The sequence below is a fragment of the Salmo trutta genome, chromosome 1 (genome assembly GCF_901001165.1).
Source record: "Salmo trutta chromosome 1, fSalTru1.1, whole genome shotgun sequence".
Lineage (NCBI taxonomy): Eukaryota > Metazoa > Chordata > Actinopteri > Salmoniformes > Salmonidae > Salmo > Salmo trutta.
The window spans coordinates 73180025-73198517 of NC_042957.1; the positions used below are offsets into that span (position 1 = coordinate 73180025).

At 42.9% G+C, this 18493-nt stretch overlaps 2 protein-coding genes across 4 annotated transcripts in view; both read left to right on the plus strand.

The window, feature by feature from the left end:
- Positions 1–12721, plus strand: part of LOC115207311 (ubiquitin carboxyl-terminal hydrolase 36) — a 37235-nt gene extending 24514 nt beyond the window's left edge. For 2 of the 3 annotated variants that reach the window (XM_029774306.1, XM_029774324.1), the window contains exons 15-20: positions 4851–4981; positions 5297–5998; positions 7328–7521; positions 8219–8404; positions 8596–8711; positions 9058–12721. In XM_029774306.1, the coding sequence (XP_029630166.1) occupies positions 4851–4981; positions 5297–5998; positions 7328–7521; positions 8219–8404; positions 8596–8711; positions 9058–9189 (1461 nt within the window). In that variant the 3' untranslated portion in view covers positions 9190–12721. The remainder of the gene's footprint in view (positions 1–4850; positions 4982–5296; positions 5999–7327; positions 7522–8218; positions 8405–8595; positions 8712–9057) is intronic. The other variant, XM_029774315.1, reaches the window with a different exon arrangement.
- A 1070-nt stretch (positions 12722–13791) lies between these two features.
- The window catches only part of LOC115207325 (cytohesin-1), a 109178-nt gene continuing 104476 nt past the window's right edge, over positions 13792–18493 (plus strand). Inside the window, exon 1 of the mRNA XM_029774351.1 lies at positions 13792–14081. Coding sequence (XP_029630211.1) covers positions 14063–14081 — 19 coding nt within the window. The 5' untranslated portion in view covers positions 13792–14062. The remainder of the gene's footprint in view (positions 14082–18493) is intronic.

Genomic DNA, 18493 nt, shown 5'->3' on the forward strand with positions numbered 1-18493 from the left:
TCCTCTCTGATAAGCATGTTTGTGCAACGGTACCTTATCTTGGCATACACCAGCACTGGTACTAGTCAGTATTAGCTAGCTACGTTTGCTCTTCTACTTAGTACATTTAGCTAGCTAGCCAGCTAACTAGCGATTTAGCATTAGCGGCTAACAGATTATTTTAGCAACACCTTGCTAAGAAAAGACAAACTAACAGATAGTAGTTTGCAGACAGTAAGATACACAAACGAATAGTGTATAGAACACTTGTGGACAGCAGCATGTCACCAACTTTGTTATACAGTGGGGGGGGGAAGTATTTGATCCCCTGCTGATTTTGTACGTTTGCCCACTTACAAAGAAATTATCAGTCTATAATTTTAATGGTAGGTTTATTTGAACAGTGAGAGACAGAATAACAACAACAAAATCCAGAAAAACACATGTCAAAAATGTTATAATGATTTGCATTTTAATGAGGGAAATAAGTATTTGACCCCTCTGCAAAACATGACTTAGTACTTGGTGGCAAAACCCTTGTTGGCAATCACAGAGGTCAGATGTTTCTTGTGTGCAAACCTGGTGGCCAACTACATCTCAGGAGGGATTTTGTCCGACTCCTCTTTGCAGATCTTCTCCAAGTCATTAAGCTTTCGAGGCTGACGTTTGGCAACTCGAACCTTCAGCTCCCTCCACAGATTTTCTATGGGATTAAGGTCTGGAGACTGGCTAGGCCACTCCAGGACCTTAATGTGCTTCTTCTTGAGCCACTCCTTTGTTGCCTTGGCCGTGTGTTTTAGGTCATTGTCATGCTGGAATACCCATCTACGACCCATTTTCAATGCCCTGGCTGAGGGAAGTATGTTCTCACCCAGGATTTGACGGTACATGGCCCCGTCCATGGTCCCTTTGATGCGGTGAAGTTGTCCTGACCCCTTAGCAGAAAGACACCCCCAAAGCATAATGTTTCCACCTCCATGTTTGACGGTGGAGATGGTGTTCTTGGGGTCATAGGCAACATTCCTCCTCCTCCAAACACGGCGAGTTGAGTTGATGCCAAAGAGCTCCATTTTGGTCTCATCTGACCACAACACTGTCACCCAGTTGTCCTCTGCCAATGAACATCTGAATGATTCAAACTTCAGACGGGCATGTATATGTATTCTTGAGCAGGGGGACCTTGCGGGTGCTGCAGGATTTCAGTCCTTCACGGCGTAGTGTGTTACCAATTGTTTTCTTGGTGACTATGGTTCCAGCTGCCTTGAGATCATTGACAAGATCCTCCCGTGTAGTTCTGGGCTGATTCCTCACCGTTCTCATGATCATTGCAACCCCACGAGGTGAGATCTTGCATGGAGCCCCAGGCCGTGGGATATTGACAGTTCTTTTGTGTTTCTTCCATTTGCGAATAATCGCACCAACTGTTGTCACCTTCTCACCAAGCGGCTTGGCGATGGTCTTGTAGCCCATTCCAGCCTTGTGTAGGTCTACAATCTTGTCCCTGACATCCTTGGAGAGCTCTTTGGTCTTGGCCATGGTGGAGAGTTTGGAATCTGATTGATTGCTTCTGTGGACAGGTGTCTTTTTTTACAGGTAACAAGCTACGGTTAGGAGCACTCCCTTTACGAGTGTGCTCCTAATCTCAGCTCATTACCTGTATAAAAGACACCTGGGAGCCAGAAATCGTTCTGATTGAGAGGGGTTCATACTTATTTCCCTCATTAAAATGAAAATCAATTTATAACATTTTTGACATGCATTTTTCAGGATTTTTTTGTTCTGTCTCTCACTGTTCAAATAAACCTACCATTAAAATTATAGACTGGTCATTTCTTTGGTGTGGTTGGCAGCAGTCTGAGCAGCAAGGGGGATGACCCAAATCATATTTTGTCACGTGCTGACATTACAGTGAAATGCTTAATTTCAAGCCCTTAACCAACATTGCAGTTAAGAAAAAAATCTTAAATTATTTACTAAATAAACTGAAGTAAACATATAAACATGAAAAAAGAAAACAAGTAATTAAAGAGCAACAATAAAATAACAGTAACGAGGCTATGCGCAGGGGGTAACGGTACAGAGTCAATGTGTGGGGGCACAGGTTAGTTGAGGTGTAAGGTAAAGGGACTATTCACAAGGTCCTTAGCTTAGTGGTGAGCTTTGAGGGCACTGTGGTGTTGTAGTCAACAAAGAGCATTCTCACGTAGGTGTTCCTTTTGTCCAGGTGCGAAAGGGCGGTGTGGAGTGCAATAGATTGTCATCTGTGGATCTGTTGGGGTGGTATGCAAATTGGAGTGGGTCTAGGGTTTCTGGGATAATGGTGTTGAGCTGTTATCAACCTTTCAAAGCACTTCATGGCTACAGACGTGAGTGCTACGGATCGGTAGTCATTTAGGCAGGTTACCTTGGTATTCTTGGGCACAGGGGCTATGGTGGTCTGCTTGAAACATGCAGTTATTGCAGACTCAGTCAGTCAGGTTGAATATGTCAGTGAAGTCACTTGCCTGTTGGTTAGCACATGCTCGGAGTACACGTCCTGGTAATCCGTCTGGCCCTGTGGCCTTGTGAATGTTGACCTGTTTAAAGGTCTTACTCTCAACGACTGTGGTGAGTGTGATCATAGTCGGCCGGAACAGCTGGTGTTCTCATGCATGCTTCAGTGTTGCTTGTCTCAAGGTGCTCGTAGAAGTCATTTAGCTTGTCTGGTAGGCTTGTGTCACTGGGCAACTCATGGCTGTGCTTCCCTTTGTAGTCTAATAGTTTGCAAGCCCTGCCACATCCGACAAGTGTCGGAGCCGGTGTAGTAGGATTCAATCATAGTACTGTATTGATGCTTTCTTTGCCTGTGATGGTTCGTCGGAGGGCATAGCGGTATTTCTTATAAGCTTCCGGGTTAGAGTCCCTCTCCTTGAAAGCGGCAGCTCTACCCTTTAGCTCAGTGCGTATATTGCCTGTAATCCATGGCTTCTGGTTGGGATATTTATGTATGTACGGTCACTGTGGGGACGACGTCATCGATGCACTTATTGATGAAGCAGGGGACTGATGAAGCAGGGGACTGATGTGGTATACGCCAATGCCATGGGAAGAATCCCAAAACAAATTCCAGTCTGTGCTAGCAAATAAGTCCTGTTGCATACCATCTGCGTCATCTGACCACTTCCATATTGAGCGAGTCACTGGTGCGTCCTGCTTAATTTTAGCTTGTAAGCAGGAATCAGGAGGATAGAGTTATGGTCAGATTTGCCAAATGGAGGGTGAGAGAGCTTTGTACGCGTTTCTGTGTGTGGAATAAAGGTGGTCTATAGTCTATATAGTTTTCCTCTGGTTGCACATATAACATGCTGGTAGAAAATGAGGTAAAATGGATTTAAGTTTCCCTGCATTAAAGTCCCCGGCCACTAGGAGCATCGCCTCTGGATGAGGATTTTCCTGTTTGCTTATGGCCTTATACAGCTCGTTAAGTGCAGTCTTATTGCCAGCATTGGTTTGTGGTGGTAAATAGACAGGTACGAAAAATATAGATAGTGTGGTCTACAGTTTATCATGAGATACTCTACCTCAGTCGAGCAAAACATTGAGTCTTCATTAATGTTAGATTCCGTGCACCAGCTGTTATTGACAAATAGACAGACGTCCACCACTTGTCATAACGGGGGCAGCTGCATCTTGCCGATGCATGGAAAACCCAGCCAGCTCTATGTAAGGTCTACACCTGGTGTATTGGGCGCATGTGACTAAAATTTGATTTGTTACCATTTCGTCGTTCATCCACAACTCAGTGAAATATAAGATATTACGGTTTAATCTCCCGTTGGTAGGATAGTCTTGATCGCAATTAATCCAGTTTATTATCCAATGATTGCACGTTGGAAAATAGGACTGATGGTAGAGGCGGGTTACACACTCGTCGGATTCTTACAAGGCACCTCGACCTACGACCCCTATATCTCTGTCTTCTTCATGCGAATGATGGGGATTTGGGCCTTGTCGGGTGTCTGAAGTAAATCCTTTGTGTCCGCCTCGTTAAAGAAAAAAACTTTTGTCCAGTACGAGGTGAGTAATCGCTGTTCTGATATCCAGAAGCTCTTTTCGGCCATACGAGACTGTGACAGAAACATTGTGTTCAAAATAAGTTACAAATAATGCAAATTGGTTTGGAGCCCGTAAAATGGCAGCCATCTCTTCCGTCACCATTAGTATTAAACTCAAGTAGCAAAAGGAGTAAACATTATACGTGCTGGAGTTGTGTACCACATTTAACAAACCAAACATGGAAATGGTTATAGAAGGTAAAAACTCAAACCGCTCCATGCATCAATACCGGTGTGTGTGTGTGTGTCTATATAGTAAAATATTGTATACCGCCCAGCCCTATGCAGGACTAGTACACTGTCTGTGTTCCTATTCTCCTGTCTAACCAACCACATACTCCAGTACAGGTCTCTCCAGCCTTGTTCTTGGAGAGATACTGTCCTGTAGGGTTTCACTCCAACCATAATCTAGCACACCTGATTCTAATAATTAGCTTGTTGATGAGCTGAATCAGGTTAGTAACAACTGGGGTTGAAGTGAAAACCTACAGGACAGCATCTCTCCAGGAAGGGTCAGACAGCCCTGTATTAGTAGTTGCCTCTTTTTACAATGTTTTGTCTCTTTTTGTTTTAGTTCCAATTATTTTCTTCTAACCATTTCTAACTCTTCTCTGCCATACCATCCTCTCCTGTTTTTCTCTCTCCCTTGTTAATTTGTTCTTCCATCCGTCTTTACAATGATTCCTTCCTCCTTATTTGATCATCCCTCCTTTTTTGTCACGTTCATGGCAATTTTCTTTTAGACCACCAAGTTTTTATTTTTGTCGATAACTGCAGGCCAGTCGCAGCCGGAGTCCGAGCAGCACTGAGGCTCAACACCCCCACCTGCCACGCCATCTGTCCAGTGACCGCACGCATCCTGCTCAACTTAACAACCTCGCCTCCACCTCACCCACTCACAGTCACAGGTACGACCCCCCACCCCCCTCAACAGACCATTCACAGCATTGTGTACAGTTAGGCACAAACAGCAGAACTATTTGAAACTGAGTAAAACAGGGTGGTACTACCTGAATTTGTCCAATTTAGAAACACTGCATTCTGTTTCCATTTCAAAGCAGTTTGTTACGGTATGCTCTACTGAACATCACCCAGTTCTCACTGTCCCATTGGTGAACTTTTGAAGCAACACACAAGACTATACTTTGTGTTCAATATTTTGCTGGATGGTTTGAATTTCTCCTATTTTGTTCTTGAACATTTTCTTCTCGTTCCCCTCTCAGGGTTGGTCCATTCCATTCACCCAAACTGCAATCTCCACCCGCAGCCCACCATGTCCACTCAGGCATCCTATCTAAGCATCAGAGTCCCCAGAAATCAACCTCCACCCTCTCTCCAAAAATCAATGGGCTTCAGACCCACCTTCCAAAGAGCCCTAAACCTACCCAGACCCCCAGTCTGTCAGAGCCTGGCCCAAGCAGTTCCGCCACCTCCTTAAAGAAGAAAAAGAAGAAACGGCGTCACTCTGAGATGGAAGGCGGAGAGCGAGAGCCAGCACTGGCCTCCGTCATCCCAGACATCCCCGCTGAGCCCGAACTGATTGAACCGGCCAGTGAGAGGAAGAGGAGGAAAAGGAGAAAGAAGAGGAAGCGGGAGGAAGAGGATGGAGATACAGCCGAGAACCACAGGGAAAGGGTCCAGTCTCATCTGGAGGCTTCACCGCCGGCCCAAGAGGAGGACTGGTGTCAGGGGGGATCATGGCGACTCAGCCCCCCTGACAAAAGAGCCCTGGAACAACCAAAGCAGCCCCATCCCCAGCCTGAGAGTAAGCTCCAGTTGGTTCCAGTGGTTCTCCAGTGTGATGCCAATCAAAGAGAGCAGAGTATGGACACTGTGACGATGATGAAGAGGAGGAGGAGGAAGAAGAAAAGGAGATTGGAGGAGGGACCGGAGGAAGCAACTTCTAAACGTTCTGTTTCAGAAAGGTCACTTTGAAATGTTATTGTGATATTCTAGCTAGAAACGTTACATGCATTACAGAGTACTATTATTTGTCTGTCTGGTCATGTAGCTTAAGACCTGCAGCACTAAACATTTCAGTTAAAAGGTCCAACACAACAAAAAGTAAATAATACATACAGTACCAGTCAAAAGTTTGGACACACCTACTCGTTCAAGGGATTCTTTATTTTGACTATTTTCTACGTTGTAGAATAATAGTGAAGGCATCAAAACGATGAAATAACACATATGGAATCATGTAGTAACCCAACATTTTTTTAACAAATCTAAATATATTTGTGCTTCTTCAAATTAGCCATCCATTGCTGTGTTTCTTGGCCTAAGCAAGCATCTTCTTCTTATTGGTGTCCTTTAGTAGTGGGTTCTTTGCAGCAGTTTGACCATGAAGGCCTGATTCACACAGTCTCCTTTGAACAGTTGATGTCGAGATGTGTCTGTTACTTGAACTCTGAAGCATTTATTTGGGCTGTAATTTCTGAGGCTGGTAACTCTAATGAACTTATCCTCTGCAGCAGAGGTAACTCTGGGTCTTCCTTTCCTGTGGCAGTACTCATGAGAGCCAGTTTCATAGTGGTTTTTGCGACTGCACTTTAAGAAAATGTAAAAGTTCTTGAAATGTTCCTGATTGACTGACCTTCATGTCTTAAAGTAATGATGGACTGTTTCTCTTTGCTTATTTGAGTTGTTCTTGCCATAATACCAAATAGGGCTGGCTATCTTCTGTATGCCACCCCTACCTTGTCACAACAAAACTGATTGGCTCAAACACATTGAGAAAAGATATTCCACAAATGTAACTTTTAACAAGGCACACCTGTTAATTGAAATGCATTCCAGGTGACTACCTCATAAAGCTGGTTGAGAGAATGTCAAGAGTATGCAAAGCTGTCATCAAGGCAAAGGGTGGCTACTTTGAAGAGTCAAATCCCCCCCCCAAAAAATATTTAACACTTTTTTTTATTTTTTTGTGTTTACTACATGATTCCATATTTGTTATTTCATAGTTTTAATGTATTTACTATTTTACAATGTAGAAATAAAGAAAATCCCTGAAGTGAGTAGGTGTCAACTTTTGACTGGTACTAAAATAGATAGATAGATATCTTAAGGCTGTGATGCCAAGATAATAGCTAAATGTATTGGAAGCAACATATAGCATGTATCACTGGGTCAAACCTACCCTGAGCAATATGGATTCTTACATGGGAGGTATGGGAGAAAATACAACCAAATGTCCAGTTTATTTGCACATTGACACGCTAAAAATATAAATATATTTTTTTGTACAACAGTTCTGGGGCGAAGGACATAATTGTTGAAAACGGCGCTGGGGATTCTACTGCGCCAAAGAAGTTCAAGAAGAAGCGCAGGCTAAAAGAAGAGGTGAAACGGTGGGAGGAAAGCAGACGTTGTTGCTCCGACGACCCGAGGAGCGACACTGAAGCAGCGGAGGCCCTTCCTAAGAAGGGCACTGTGGAGAGCACCGGTAGACCCACACACCACACACTGCTGCATTGACTGAAGCCAACAGTCCAGTCTTACCCATTTTTTGCATAACCTATTTGGTAAAACTTTTTCTAAACTCATATCCAAATATGGTTTCAGGACTTGAACCCCTGTGGGCAATATCTCTTGATTAGGCTCTATCTTTGTTTTGCATTATGTAAATTATGTATACATTATTACATTTCCCAGGGCTCACAGTTTTTTGTTTTGTTTGCTCTTTACGTTGCATCTGCAAATGTTAAGTTTTTTTCTGGATTAAAAAGGGGGCGTAGGTGGTGGGCGTGGCAGGTGGCGTGGCAATGAGCGCGGTCGGCCCGTACATTTACGGCCCTCCCTCCTGGCGTTGTAGCTGGGGAAAAAAACATTTCATCGGTTTCCTGCAATTTTACATATTTCTCCATAGAGCTTAGAAATAGTTTTAGTTTGAAAGTTTCCTGTGATTCCATGCGTTTTGTCATGGTTCCTGCTGTTCTTTTGCTTAAACATAATACAAAATTAATTGTTTTGGGAATTTTTATTTCTTCCTGACTCTCGGGCTTTTATTTTGGTGCTTGTTAGTTCTATAGATTATATTAAACTATAGGTCCATTATCTTTACTAGCTACTTTATATCTGGTTTTAGTTGTCCGTGGTTGTGAATGTTTCACCTCACTCTACTCCTTCCCCCCCCACCATAGCTGGAGTGATTGTGTGGGACAGCCAGGTTAAGGATGGCTACAAGCGCTCCAAGGCCCCCGCTGCAGAAGCAGTAGAGGGTGGGGATGTCCCCCGCCCAGCCCCCATGGTCTGGGATGGCAAGAGGAGTGGTGGAGTGGTTGATGAGCTCCTGAAGAACTCTTTGGACAAAGCCTATGGAACCCAAGGTGAGATCTAGAACATAAGACATTCTCAAGGTTGCACTTTACCTCTAGTGGAGTCAAGAAATTGTAATATGAAGTTGTAGCAACGTTATTTATGTAGCTAGCTAAGTCTCTCTGGGAGACTAATGGCAGTAGCAGCTCATACCTCTGTTGTGCGTAGCGCTGTAATGACTGAGGGGGGTGGGTGTGTCCAGTCCTCAGCTGGGAGGGAGAGGCATCTGCCATCAGTAGGGATGCCATTGACGACACCCGCGATGCCAGAACCGACACGGTGATTGACGAGTGGGACGAGGACTTTGACAGTGGAAAGGTGAGGGCACCCACAGACACACAAGCCCGTGGAAAGCTGTTTTCACATAGTGATTGTTTCAACAGAAGACATTATGTTAAAGGGATACTTTAGTTGTAGCTTGTTTTTGACTTACCTAGGGTGCTGTTTAAAGTTTTATCGCGGATATTTAGCAACATCCTAGCCTTCCACTAGAGTCCTAGTGGAAACTGAATGCGCCAGTTAGCTCTGCATCTAAAGTATGGGTGAAGGGCTCCTTCTGGCATAACTATTGCTAGAACCATGCCTTGGAATGCACCGCTAACTGGTTCCGGCACATTTTACCTCTGTTACCTCTGGTCTTAACATTTCTTGTGTGTATGAACAGGTGAAGAAAATGAAAAAGTATAAGCGAGAGAAGAAGAGGAGCGGCAATATCTTCCAGAAGATCCAGGACCGGCGGAGCATGTGGTCGGTCACACCCGGCGCTAAGAAGACCGGCTTTGGATACCGTCACTGAGAGCCAGCCAGAATGGATGTTTGGATACCGTCACTGAGAGCCAGCCAGAATGGATGTTTGGATACCGTCACTGAGAGCCAGCCAGAATGGATGTTTGGATACCGTCACTGAGAGCCAGCCAGAATGGATGTTTGGATACAGTCACTGAGAGCCAGCCAGAATGGATGTTTGGATACAGCCACTGAGAGCCAGCCAGAATGGATGTTTGGATACAGTCACTGAGCCAGCCAGAATGGATGTTTGGCCACATACAGTACAACTGAGCTGGAGTGACGACACGTGACACCACTGTAACAATGTTAGTCTTTTTTGATTGTTTGGCGGTTCATACCCTGATTGCAATACGAGAGACCATGGCCAGTTGACAGAACAACACAGCTTTCGGGGAGAGATAATGACCATCTTTGATCTGTGCTAGTCTCTTCACTATAGAACTTCCTTGGATGACCGAGTCTGGTGAGCTGACCAACACGAGCTGTGATGTTACCATCGTCAGCCAGGGTTCAGCAACAATGAGTTGACCATTGCTTCTACACCGTTGTCTCAGATGGATATGAAAATATTGTTCAGTATATGGTGCTCAAGCTGCTCATGGAATATGATGGATTTACCGTACTGTGATGCTGCTGAGCTTCCATCTGTGGTAATAACACAGATGACATAATGACATGTATATCATTTATGTTATGAATTCAGAACAAGTCATCTTAGGAATTCTCATATTTGGACATTTTACATGGTTGGGCTACTCTAGGGGACAGTTGTGGGATTTTCTAGCTAGTATCAAAGGATGTGGCATGCACCATATAGCATTTATCTGTGTGAAAGGATGAGCTGAGAGATTTTGTATAACGTATGCTAGATAACCCTTAACCATCAGCTAAATGTATTGAAACCTATGAGGGAGACACTTGTCTCTCTTCGCCCATCCGTGTGTTCAGGTGGGCGAAACATTCAGAACTTTGAATTATAGTAATGTAATGTATAGAGCTGAAATGACTTCCTATAGAAAATCATTCTGTTCTACACAGTCTATTTCTCTGAACATTCTAAAATGTTGCGACCAGTGATTTAGTGTTTCAAAAAAAAGAAAAATAGTTGGGTAAACGTTGATCGTTCCTGCTGAGTAAAACAACACTCCCTATTTCTTCAATGCATTTTGCCACAAATGGTGGGTAAACACTCGGGCAAAATACAAAAACATGCGTAAACAGCATTTACGTGCGTTTACCCTCTAATATACCACTGGTTACAACCGTTGTGCTGTTGCATACTTAGGGATCTGCAGACTGGGCGATCTGCAGGACAATGGGCCAATAGAGGTGAATGCTCTGAATACTGTTCTCCTGACTCATATGGCCTATTCTCTATGTGAAGACGTGTGGTGACCATCTCGCTATCAGCACAATCACCAAGTCACCTTTAAAAGATACGAAACATGAACAGGACCGCAAATCGTGAAACCATGATAACTGATTTGCTTTAATCCCATGATCTCTTTTAGTTTGTTTGAATGATTGATACTTTTATGATTTTATGTTTTCTTATTCTGTGTGATTTCTTTGCCACAATGCCTTGGTATGTTCTACATGACTTGATAAAACTGACCCACTGTGGCTGCTGCTGAGACATTTACATATTCTGATTGTACTGTTATATTACAAGCATGTATTTGGAGGGGGAAGGAGTCACAGGCCTGTCCCAAGCAGACAAAATGCCTCCATCTTTAGTTTAATCTTCTTGATTTTTGTATGCATGATGGTGGTATTTGAAGTTTCCTCTATCAGTATATTCAGTTCTGCGTCCCTAATAGTTTTCTTTCCTGGGTGAATTTAATTTGACGGTTCTGAAGATGATGTAATTTGGTAGATATGTCATGGTCGATTAACACCAAGTGATGCTGGAATATGAATTGCCACTACATCAGCTAATTGCAAAGTTCATAGGCAGATGTCTCTACCTCCAGGTCAAGTTGGGGACTGTAACGATAACATCAAGGCTTTGCCTGTTTGTAACACCACATAATCCACCTTTTAATGTATTAGACATATCATTGTTTCATCTGCTTTCTAATCCATTTGCTCTCCTTTCTGGTAAATATTCCCATTTCTGTTTTGCAAAAGAGGGTATGAGTGTGATTCTGGGTGGGGGTGTTGAATTTTGAACTTTTTTCTACACTAGACATCTATAGTAGGTCATGAGTGAAGCTAATTGCTCATCTCTTCTGCTTGTTATTCCCAAAATGTCAAGTCCTTGGTCCCTGGTCTCTAACTAAAAGTTGGGTTGTTGACCATTGTTTAGTAACTCCCATCACCAGTGGAGTTCAGCTTTGTTGTGCATCATGTGTTTTCTGAATGAATTTTGGGCCTCCATATGAACCAACAGTTATTTCTTTGTATGTTCTATCCCAGATAAAGAGTTACATGTAGGCTGGTCCCAGATCTGTTTGTGTGGTTTGGCCAACACCTATGGCCATTGTAAATGTTGGAAATACAGCACAGACATCTGGGGCCAGGCTAGATTACATACTTTGCCCCAGGCATTGTTAGTTTGAAGTTGATGTATATGCTATTAGTGCATGATCATTGTCCCAATCTGTACTCTATGCAAATCACCCACAGACAGTCCAACTAACTGGTCATCTGGAACCTGATGTACCCAGCCATCCCCCAACCTTACAGCCCTCATGTACAACCAACCTTCTAGCCAGGTCCACATTTTATTACACACCACCACCATTTTTATCCTGAAGATACTGTTTTCTACAAGTATATTTGGGGGAGGTTGGGGGGAGAAAAAGTGGAAGATCCCATGTTATCTGGGCACCGATTTTGATAAATAGATCATAAATGATAGTCATTAAACAAAACCGCTTTGCCAGTGTAGAAGATTGTACAGTCCACCTGGTGTTTCCCATGCTTTCCCCCGTCATCCCTGCGTCGACCTAGCCTCGTACAAACCATCCTGATCTGATCTGCTACACAAACAGAATGCAAGCTTGTGACATCAGGATGATTCGTACGGGGCTAGTATAGGACTAGCCACCCATTGACTCTCATTCTAGAGATGTCAGCTTAAACAGTATAGTTAATTGATAATGTTAAATAATTTAATGAAATTTTTCACAAATCTTTAATGTGCTATAAATACAGATGAAATCTGTATTTGGTTTGGTGGGGGATTGTGAAAGTTTAATTTCTTGCAGATGGATGTTCATATGTGCGTGTTTCATACGATGACATCTTGTTACTGTAGTGTCATACAGTACGAGAGCGGTTTCATCACCAGTTCCATTGAATGTGTTTCATGTTGACTGTGAAATTAACTTTAGGACATGTTTGATTCTCAAGGAAACTGACACGAGGACATTATACTGGTGTGACTGATCCACGTCATATTTGCATTGATGGTTCTATATTTTGCACCGCCTTTTCAGACCAATGAGAGACATTTCATAATGAAAAGTGACTCTTACCAAAATGGATAATGTAATTAACTATACAGGTGCAATAAAGTTATGACTTTGTGAGAATAGGTGTCTGGTCTTGCTTCTTTGTTAGTAGAAAATATTAATTCATATTTTCTAACCATCAAAAGCCTGAATGGAATATCAGACTGCATTTGAATTGTTATATGGCCTCCTACAGCGCATTTGGAAAGTATTCAGACCCTTTCACTTTGTCCACATTTTGTTACGGTACAGCCTTGTTCTGAAATTGATTAAATAATTGTTCCCTCAAAGCAGGTTTTTAGACATTTTTGCTAATTTATAAAATAAAAAAAACATACCTTATGAAAATAAGTATTCAGACCCTTTGCTATGAGACTTGAAATTGCTCTCAGGTGCATCCTGTTTCCATTGATCATCCTTGAGATGTTTCTACAACTTCATTGGTCTCCACTTATGGTAAATTCAATTGATTGGACATGATTTGGAAAGGTACACACCGGTCTACGTAAGGTCCTACAGTTGATAGTGCATGTCAGAGCAAAAACCAAGCCATACAAGGATTACTTAGTCCTATCCCAGGTATTCCATAAAGAGGTGGGGTTTCAGGTGTCTCCGGAAGGTGGTGATTGACTCCGCTGTCCTGGCGTCGTGAGGGAGCTTGTTCCACCATTGGTGTGCCAGAGCAGCGAACAGTTTTAACTGGGCTGAGCGGGAACTGCTTCCGCAGAGGTAGGGGGGCCAGCAGGCCAGAGGTGGATGAACGCAGTGTCCTACTTTGGGTGTAGGGACTGATCAGAGCCTGAAGGTACGGAGGTGCCGTTACCCTCACAGCTCCGTAGGCAAGCACCATGGTCTTGTAGCAGAGTATTGTGTGTAAGAATAAGGCAGTAACAACAAAATGTGGAAAAAGTCAAGTGGTCTGAATACTTTCCCGAATGGACTGTTATTTGACAGTGTCATAAAAGTCTGAATATTAACATGGGATCTCATATATTTCACTAAATAATGCATGGCACCGACATCATGCAGGTGCAACGACACATTTATTTCTGAGCCAAGTGTGCTGGTTCTTCACAACAGTAATTATGTAAATGAGTAAAATGGCATAGTATCTGACAAATGAAGTTATAGCGTGTGACATCACCTCTGAAAGGAGGGGCCATGATCGTGCTGTTTCTCTGTTTGGATGGATTGATGTTCTCAAAGCTCTGCCTGCATACCTAGCTACTGTACACAACTTACAACCGATTTAGTTTCAGCAGGAATAGAAGAAATAGGAAAAACCGCTTTCGAATCAGTTGGGGACTTTAGGGAGGGGTACATCCAGGCAGACTGACAAGCGGACAAGCGTGGGCGGACGTATTGGAGATATCGGTTGCAGCAGAGGGAGCTCCAGAAACTGAAGCCTACAGCAGCATCAGTATGGATGGGGAGAATTATGGTAGGTTGTTTATCTTTCCGTCACTTCATATAGATAGCGTGTAAACACCTGTCTACAGTAAACATGACCGTTAATTCAGTGTTAGGTTTAAAGCGTTCGCTTCTAGGTTTACCAAAAGCCATGATCTGCGCGTGATGAACACACAAGTCGACTAGATTCATGTCACGCTACATACAGTCCCGATGTGTCAAGTTCAAGATTGGCGGAAGTTGTTTAGGCTACCTGATGAACAGCACAGGTAGTCCGGTAGAAATTCATGGGCTATAAAAAGACATACATGCTGAATTATTGAACATCATGGTGGTGGAGCTTTGCACCAGGGATGAATATGGAACATTTTCCATAGGGAACCATATACATCTGTATCTATATAGGCACTCAAAGCAGGGCTCATTTGATTTCAATGGGACTCCCAGCGAATGAATACGAATAAATATGCTTAAGTTTTGTCAGATTCTTCGTTAAATTGCATCAATACATTGATGCATTCCGAAAGTATTCAGACCCCTTCACCTTTTCCACATGTTACGTTACAGCATTATTCTAAAATTCGTTAAATAAAAGTTGTCCTCATTAACCTACACACAATACCCCATAATCACAAAGCAAAACGTTTTTTTGAAATTGTGGCAAATTTATAAAAAATACAAAACATAAATACCTTATTTACATAAGTATTCAGACCCTTTGCTATGAGACTTGAAATTGAGCTCAGGTGCACCCTTTTTCCATTGTTCATCCTTGAGATGTTTCTACAACTTGATTGTAGTCCACCTGAGGTATATTCAATTGATTGGACACCTGTCTACATAAGGTCCCACAGCTGACAGTGCATGTCAGAGCACGAACCAAGCCATGAGGTTGAAGGAGTTGTCTGTAGAGCTCCTAGACAGGATTGTCGAGGCACAGATCTGGGGAAGGGTACCAAAAAATGTCTGCAGCATTGAAGGTCCCCAAGAACACAGTGGCCTCCATCATTCTTAAATGGAAGAAGTTTGGAACCACCAAGACTCTTCCTAGAGCTGGCTACCCGGGCCAAACTGAGCTATAAGGGGAGAAGGGCCTTGGTCAGGGAGGTGACCAAGAACCGGATGGTCACTCTGACAGAGCTCCAGAGTTCCACTGTAGAGATGGGAGAATCTTCCAGGAGGACAACCATTTCTGCAGCACTCCACAAAACAGGCCTTTATGGTAGGTTGGCCAGATGGAAGCCACTCCTCAGTAAAAGGCACGTGACAGCCCATTTGGAATTTGCCAAAAGGCACCTAAAGGACTCTCAGATCATGAGAAACCAGATTATCTGCTCTGATGAAACCAAGATTGAACTCTTTGGCCTGAATGCCAAGCGTCACGTCTGGAGGAAACCAGGTACCGCTCATCACCTGGCCAATGCCATCCCTACTAGAGTACGACCGATTAATCGGAATGGCCGATTAATTAGGGACGATTTCATGTTTTCATAACAATCGTAAATCGGTATTTTTGGATGCCGATTTAATCGATTTTTGAAATTTTATTTACTAATAAAAAAAAAAAAATGTAAACCTTTATTTAACTAGGCAAGTCAGTTAAGAACACATTCTTATTTTCAATGACGGCCTAGGAACGATGGGTTAACTGCCTTGTTCAGGGGCAGAACGACAGATTTTTACCTTGTCAGTGTAACCGATGTGAAATGGCTAGTTAGTTAGCGGTGGTGCGCGCTAATAGCGTTTCAATCAGTGACGTCACTCGCTCTGAGACCTGAAGTGGTTGTTCCCCTTGCGTTGCAAGGGCCGCGGCTTTTATGGCGCGATGGGTAACGATGCTTCGTGGGTGTCAGTTGTTGATGTGTGCAAGGGTCCCTGGTTTGAGCCCAGGTTGGGGCGAAGAGAGGGACGGAACCTACACTGTTACAACCTGGGCTCGAACCAGGGACCCTTGCACACATCAACAACTGACACCCACAAAGCATCGTGGTCTCAGGTCTCAGAGCGAGTGATGTCACTGATTTGAAACTCTATTAGCGCGCACCACCGCTAACTAACTAGCCATTTCACATCGGTTACATCAGCTCGGGGATTCAATCTTGCAACCTTACGGTTAACTAGTCCAACGCTCTAACCACCTGCTTTACATTGCACTCCATGAGAAGCCTGCCTGTTATGCAAATGCAGTAAGAAGCCAAGGTAAGTTGCTAGCTAGCATTAAACGTATCTTATAAAAAACAATCAATCAATCATAATCACTAGTTAACTACACATGGTTGATGATATTACTAGTTTATCTAGCCTGTCCTGCGTTGCATATAATCGCTTAGGTACATGTTGCTCCAACCATAAACATCAATGCCTTTCTTAAAATCAATACACAAGTATATATTTTTAAACCTGCATATTTAGTTAATATTGCCTGCTAACATGAATTTCTTTTAACTAGGGAAAATGTGTCACTTCTCTTGCAAACAGAGTCAGGGTATATGCAGCAGTTTGGGCCACCTGGCTCGTTGTGAACTGTGAAGACTATTTCTTCCTAACAAAGACAGCCGACTTCGCCAAACGGGGGATGATTTAACAAAAGCGCATTTGCGAAAAAAGCACAATCGTTGCACGACTGTACCTAACCATAAACATCAATGCCTTTCTTAAAATCAATACACAGAAGTATATATTTTTAAACCTGCATATTTCGCTAAAAGAAATCCAGGTTAGCAGGCAATATTAACCAGGTGAAATTGTGTCATTTTGCGTTCGTTGCACGCAGAGTCAGGGTATATGCAACAGTTTGGGCCGCCTGGCTCGTTGCGAACTAATTTGCCAGAATTTTACGTAATTATGACATAACATTGAAGGTTGTGCAATGTAACAGGAATATTTAGACTTAGGGATGCCACCCGTTAGATAAAATACGGAACGGTTCCGTATTTCACTGACAGGAAAAACGTTTTGTTTTCGAGATGATAGTTTCCAGATTCGACCATATTAATGACCTAATGCTCGTATTTCTGTGTGTTATTATGTTATAATTAAGTCTATGATTTGATAGAGCAGTCTGACTGAGCGGTGGTAGGCAGCAGCATGCTCGTAAGCGTTTGTGCGTTTCGTGCGTTTGCCAGCAGCTCTTCGCAATGCATTGCGCTGTTTATGACTTCAAGCCTGTCAACTCCCAAGATTAGGCTGGTGTAACCCATGTGAAATGGCTAGCTTGTTAGCTGGGTGCGCGCTAATAGCGTTTCAAACGTCACTCGCTCTGAGACTTGGAGTAGTTTTTCCCCTTGCTCTACATGGGTAACGCTGCTTCGAGGGTGGCTGTTGTCGATGTGTTCCTGGTTCGAGCCCAGGTAGGAGCGAGGAGAGGGACGGAAGCTATACTGTTACACTGGCAATGCTAAAGTGCCTATAAGAACATCCAATAGTCAAAGGTATATGAAATACAAATGGTATAGAGAGAAATAGTCATATAATTCCTATAATAACTACAACCTAAAACTTCTTACCTGGGAATATTGAAGACTCATTTTAAAAGGAACCAACAGCTTTCATATGTTCTCATGTTCTGAGCAAGGAACTTAAACGTTAGCTTTTTTACATGGCACATATTGCACTTTTACTTTCTTCTCCAACACTTTGTTTTTGCATTATTTAAACCAAATTGAACATGTTTCATTATTTGAGGCTAAATTGATTTTGATGTATTATATTAAGTTAAAGTAAGTGTTCATTCAGTATTGTTGTAATTGTCATTATTACAAATAAATAACTAAAAAAATAGTCCGATTAATCGGCATCGGCTTTTTTTTGGTCCCCCAATAATCGGTATCAGCGTTGAAAAATCATAATCGGTCGACCTCTAATCCCTACAGTGAAGCATGGTGGTGGCAGCATCATGCTGTGGGGATGTTTTTCAGCGGCAGGGACTGGGAGACTAGTCAGGTTTGAGGGAAAGATGAATGGAGCAACGTACAGAGAGATCCTTGATTAAAAACCTGGTCCAGAGCACTCAGGACCTAAGCACACAGCCAAGACAACACAGGAGTGGCTTCGGGACAAATCTCAATGTCCTTGAGTGGCCCAGCGATGCTCCCCATCCAACCTGACAGAGCTTGAGAGGATCTCTGGATCTGCAGAGAAAAATGGGAGAAACTCCCCAAATACAGGTGTGACAAGCTAGTAGTTCATACCCAAGAAGACTCAAGGCTGTAATCGCTGCCAAAAGTGCTTCAACAAAGTACTGAGTAAAGGGTCTGAACTTATGTAAATGTTATTTTCATTTTTTATTTTTAATACGTTTGCAAAAATGTCTAACCTGTTTTTGCTTTGTCATTATGGTGTATTGTGTGTAGATTGATGAGAAAAAAACAACCTATTTAATCAATTTTAGAATAAGGCAGTAAAGTAACAAAATGTGGAAAAAGTCAAGAGGTCTGAATACTT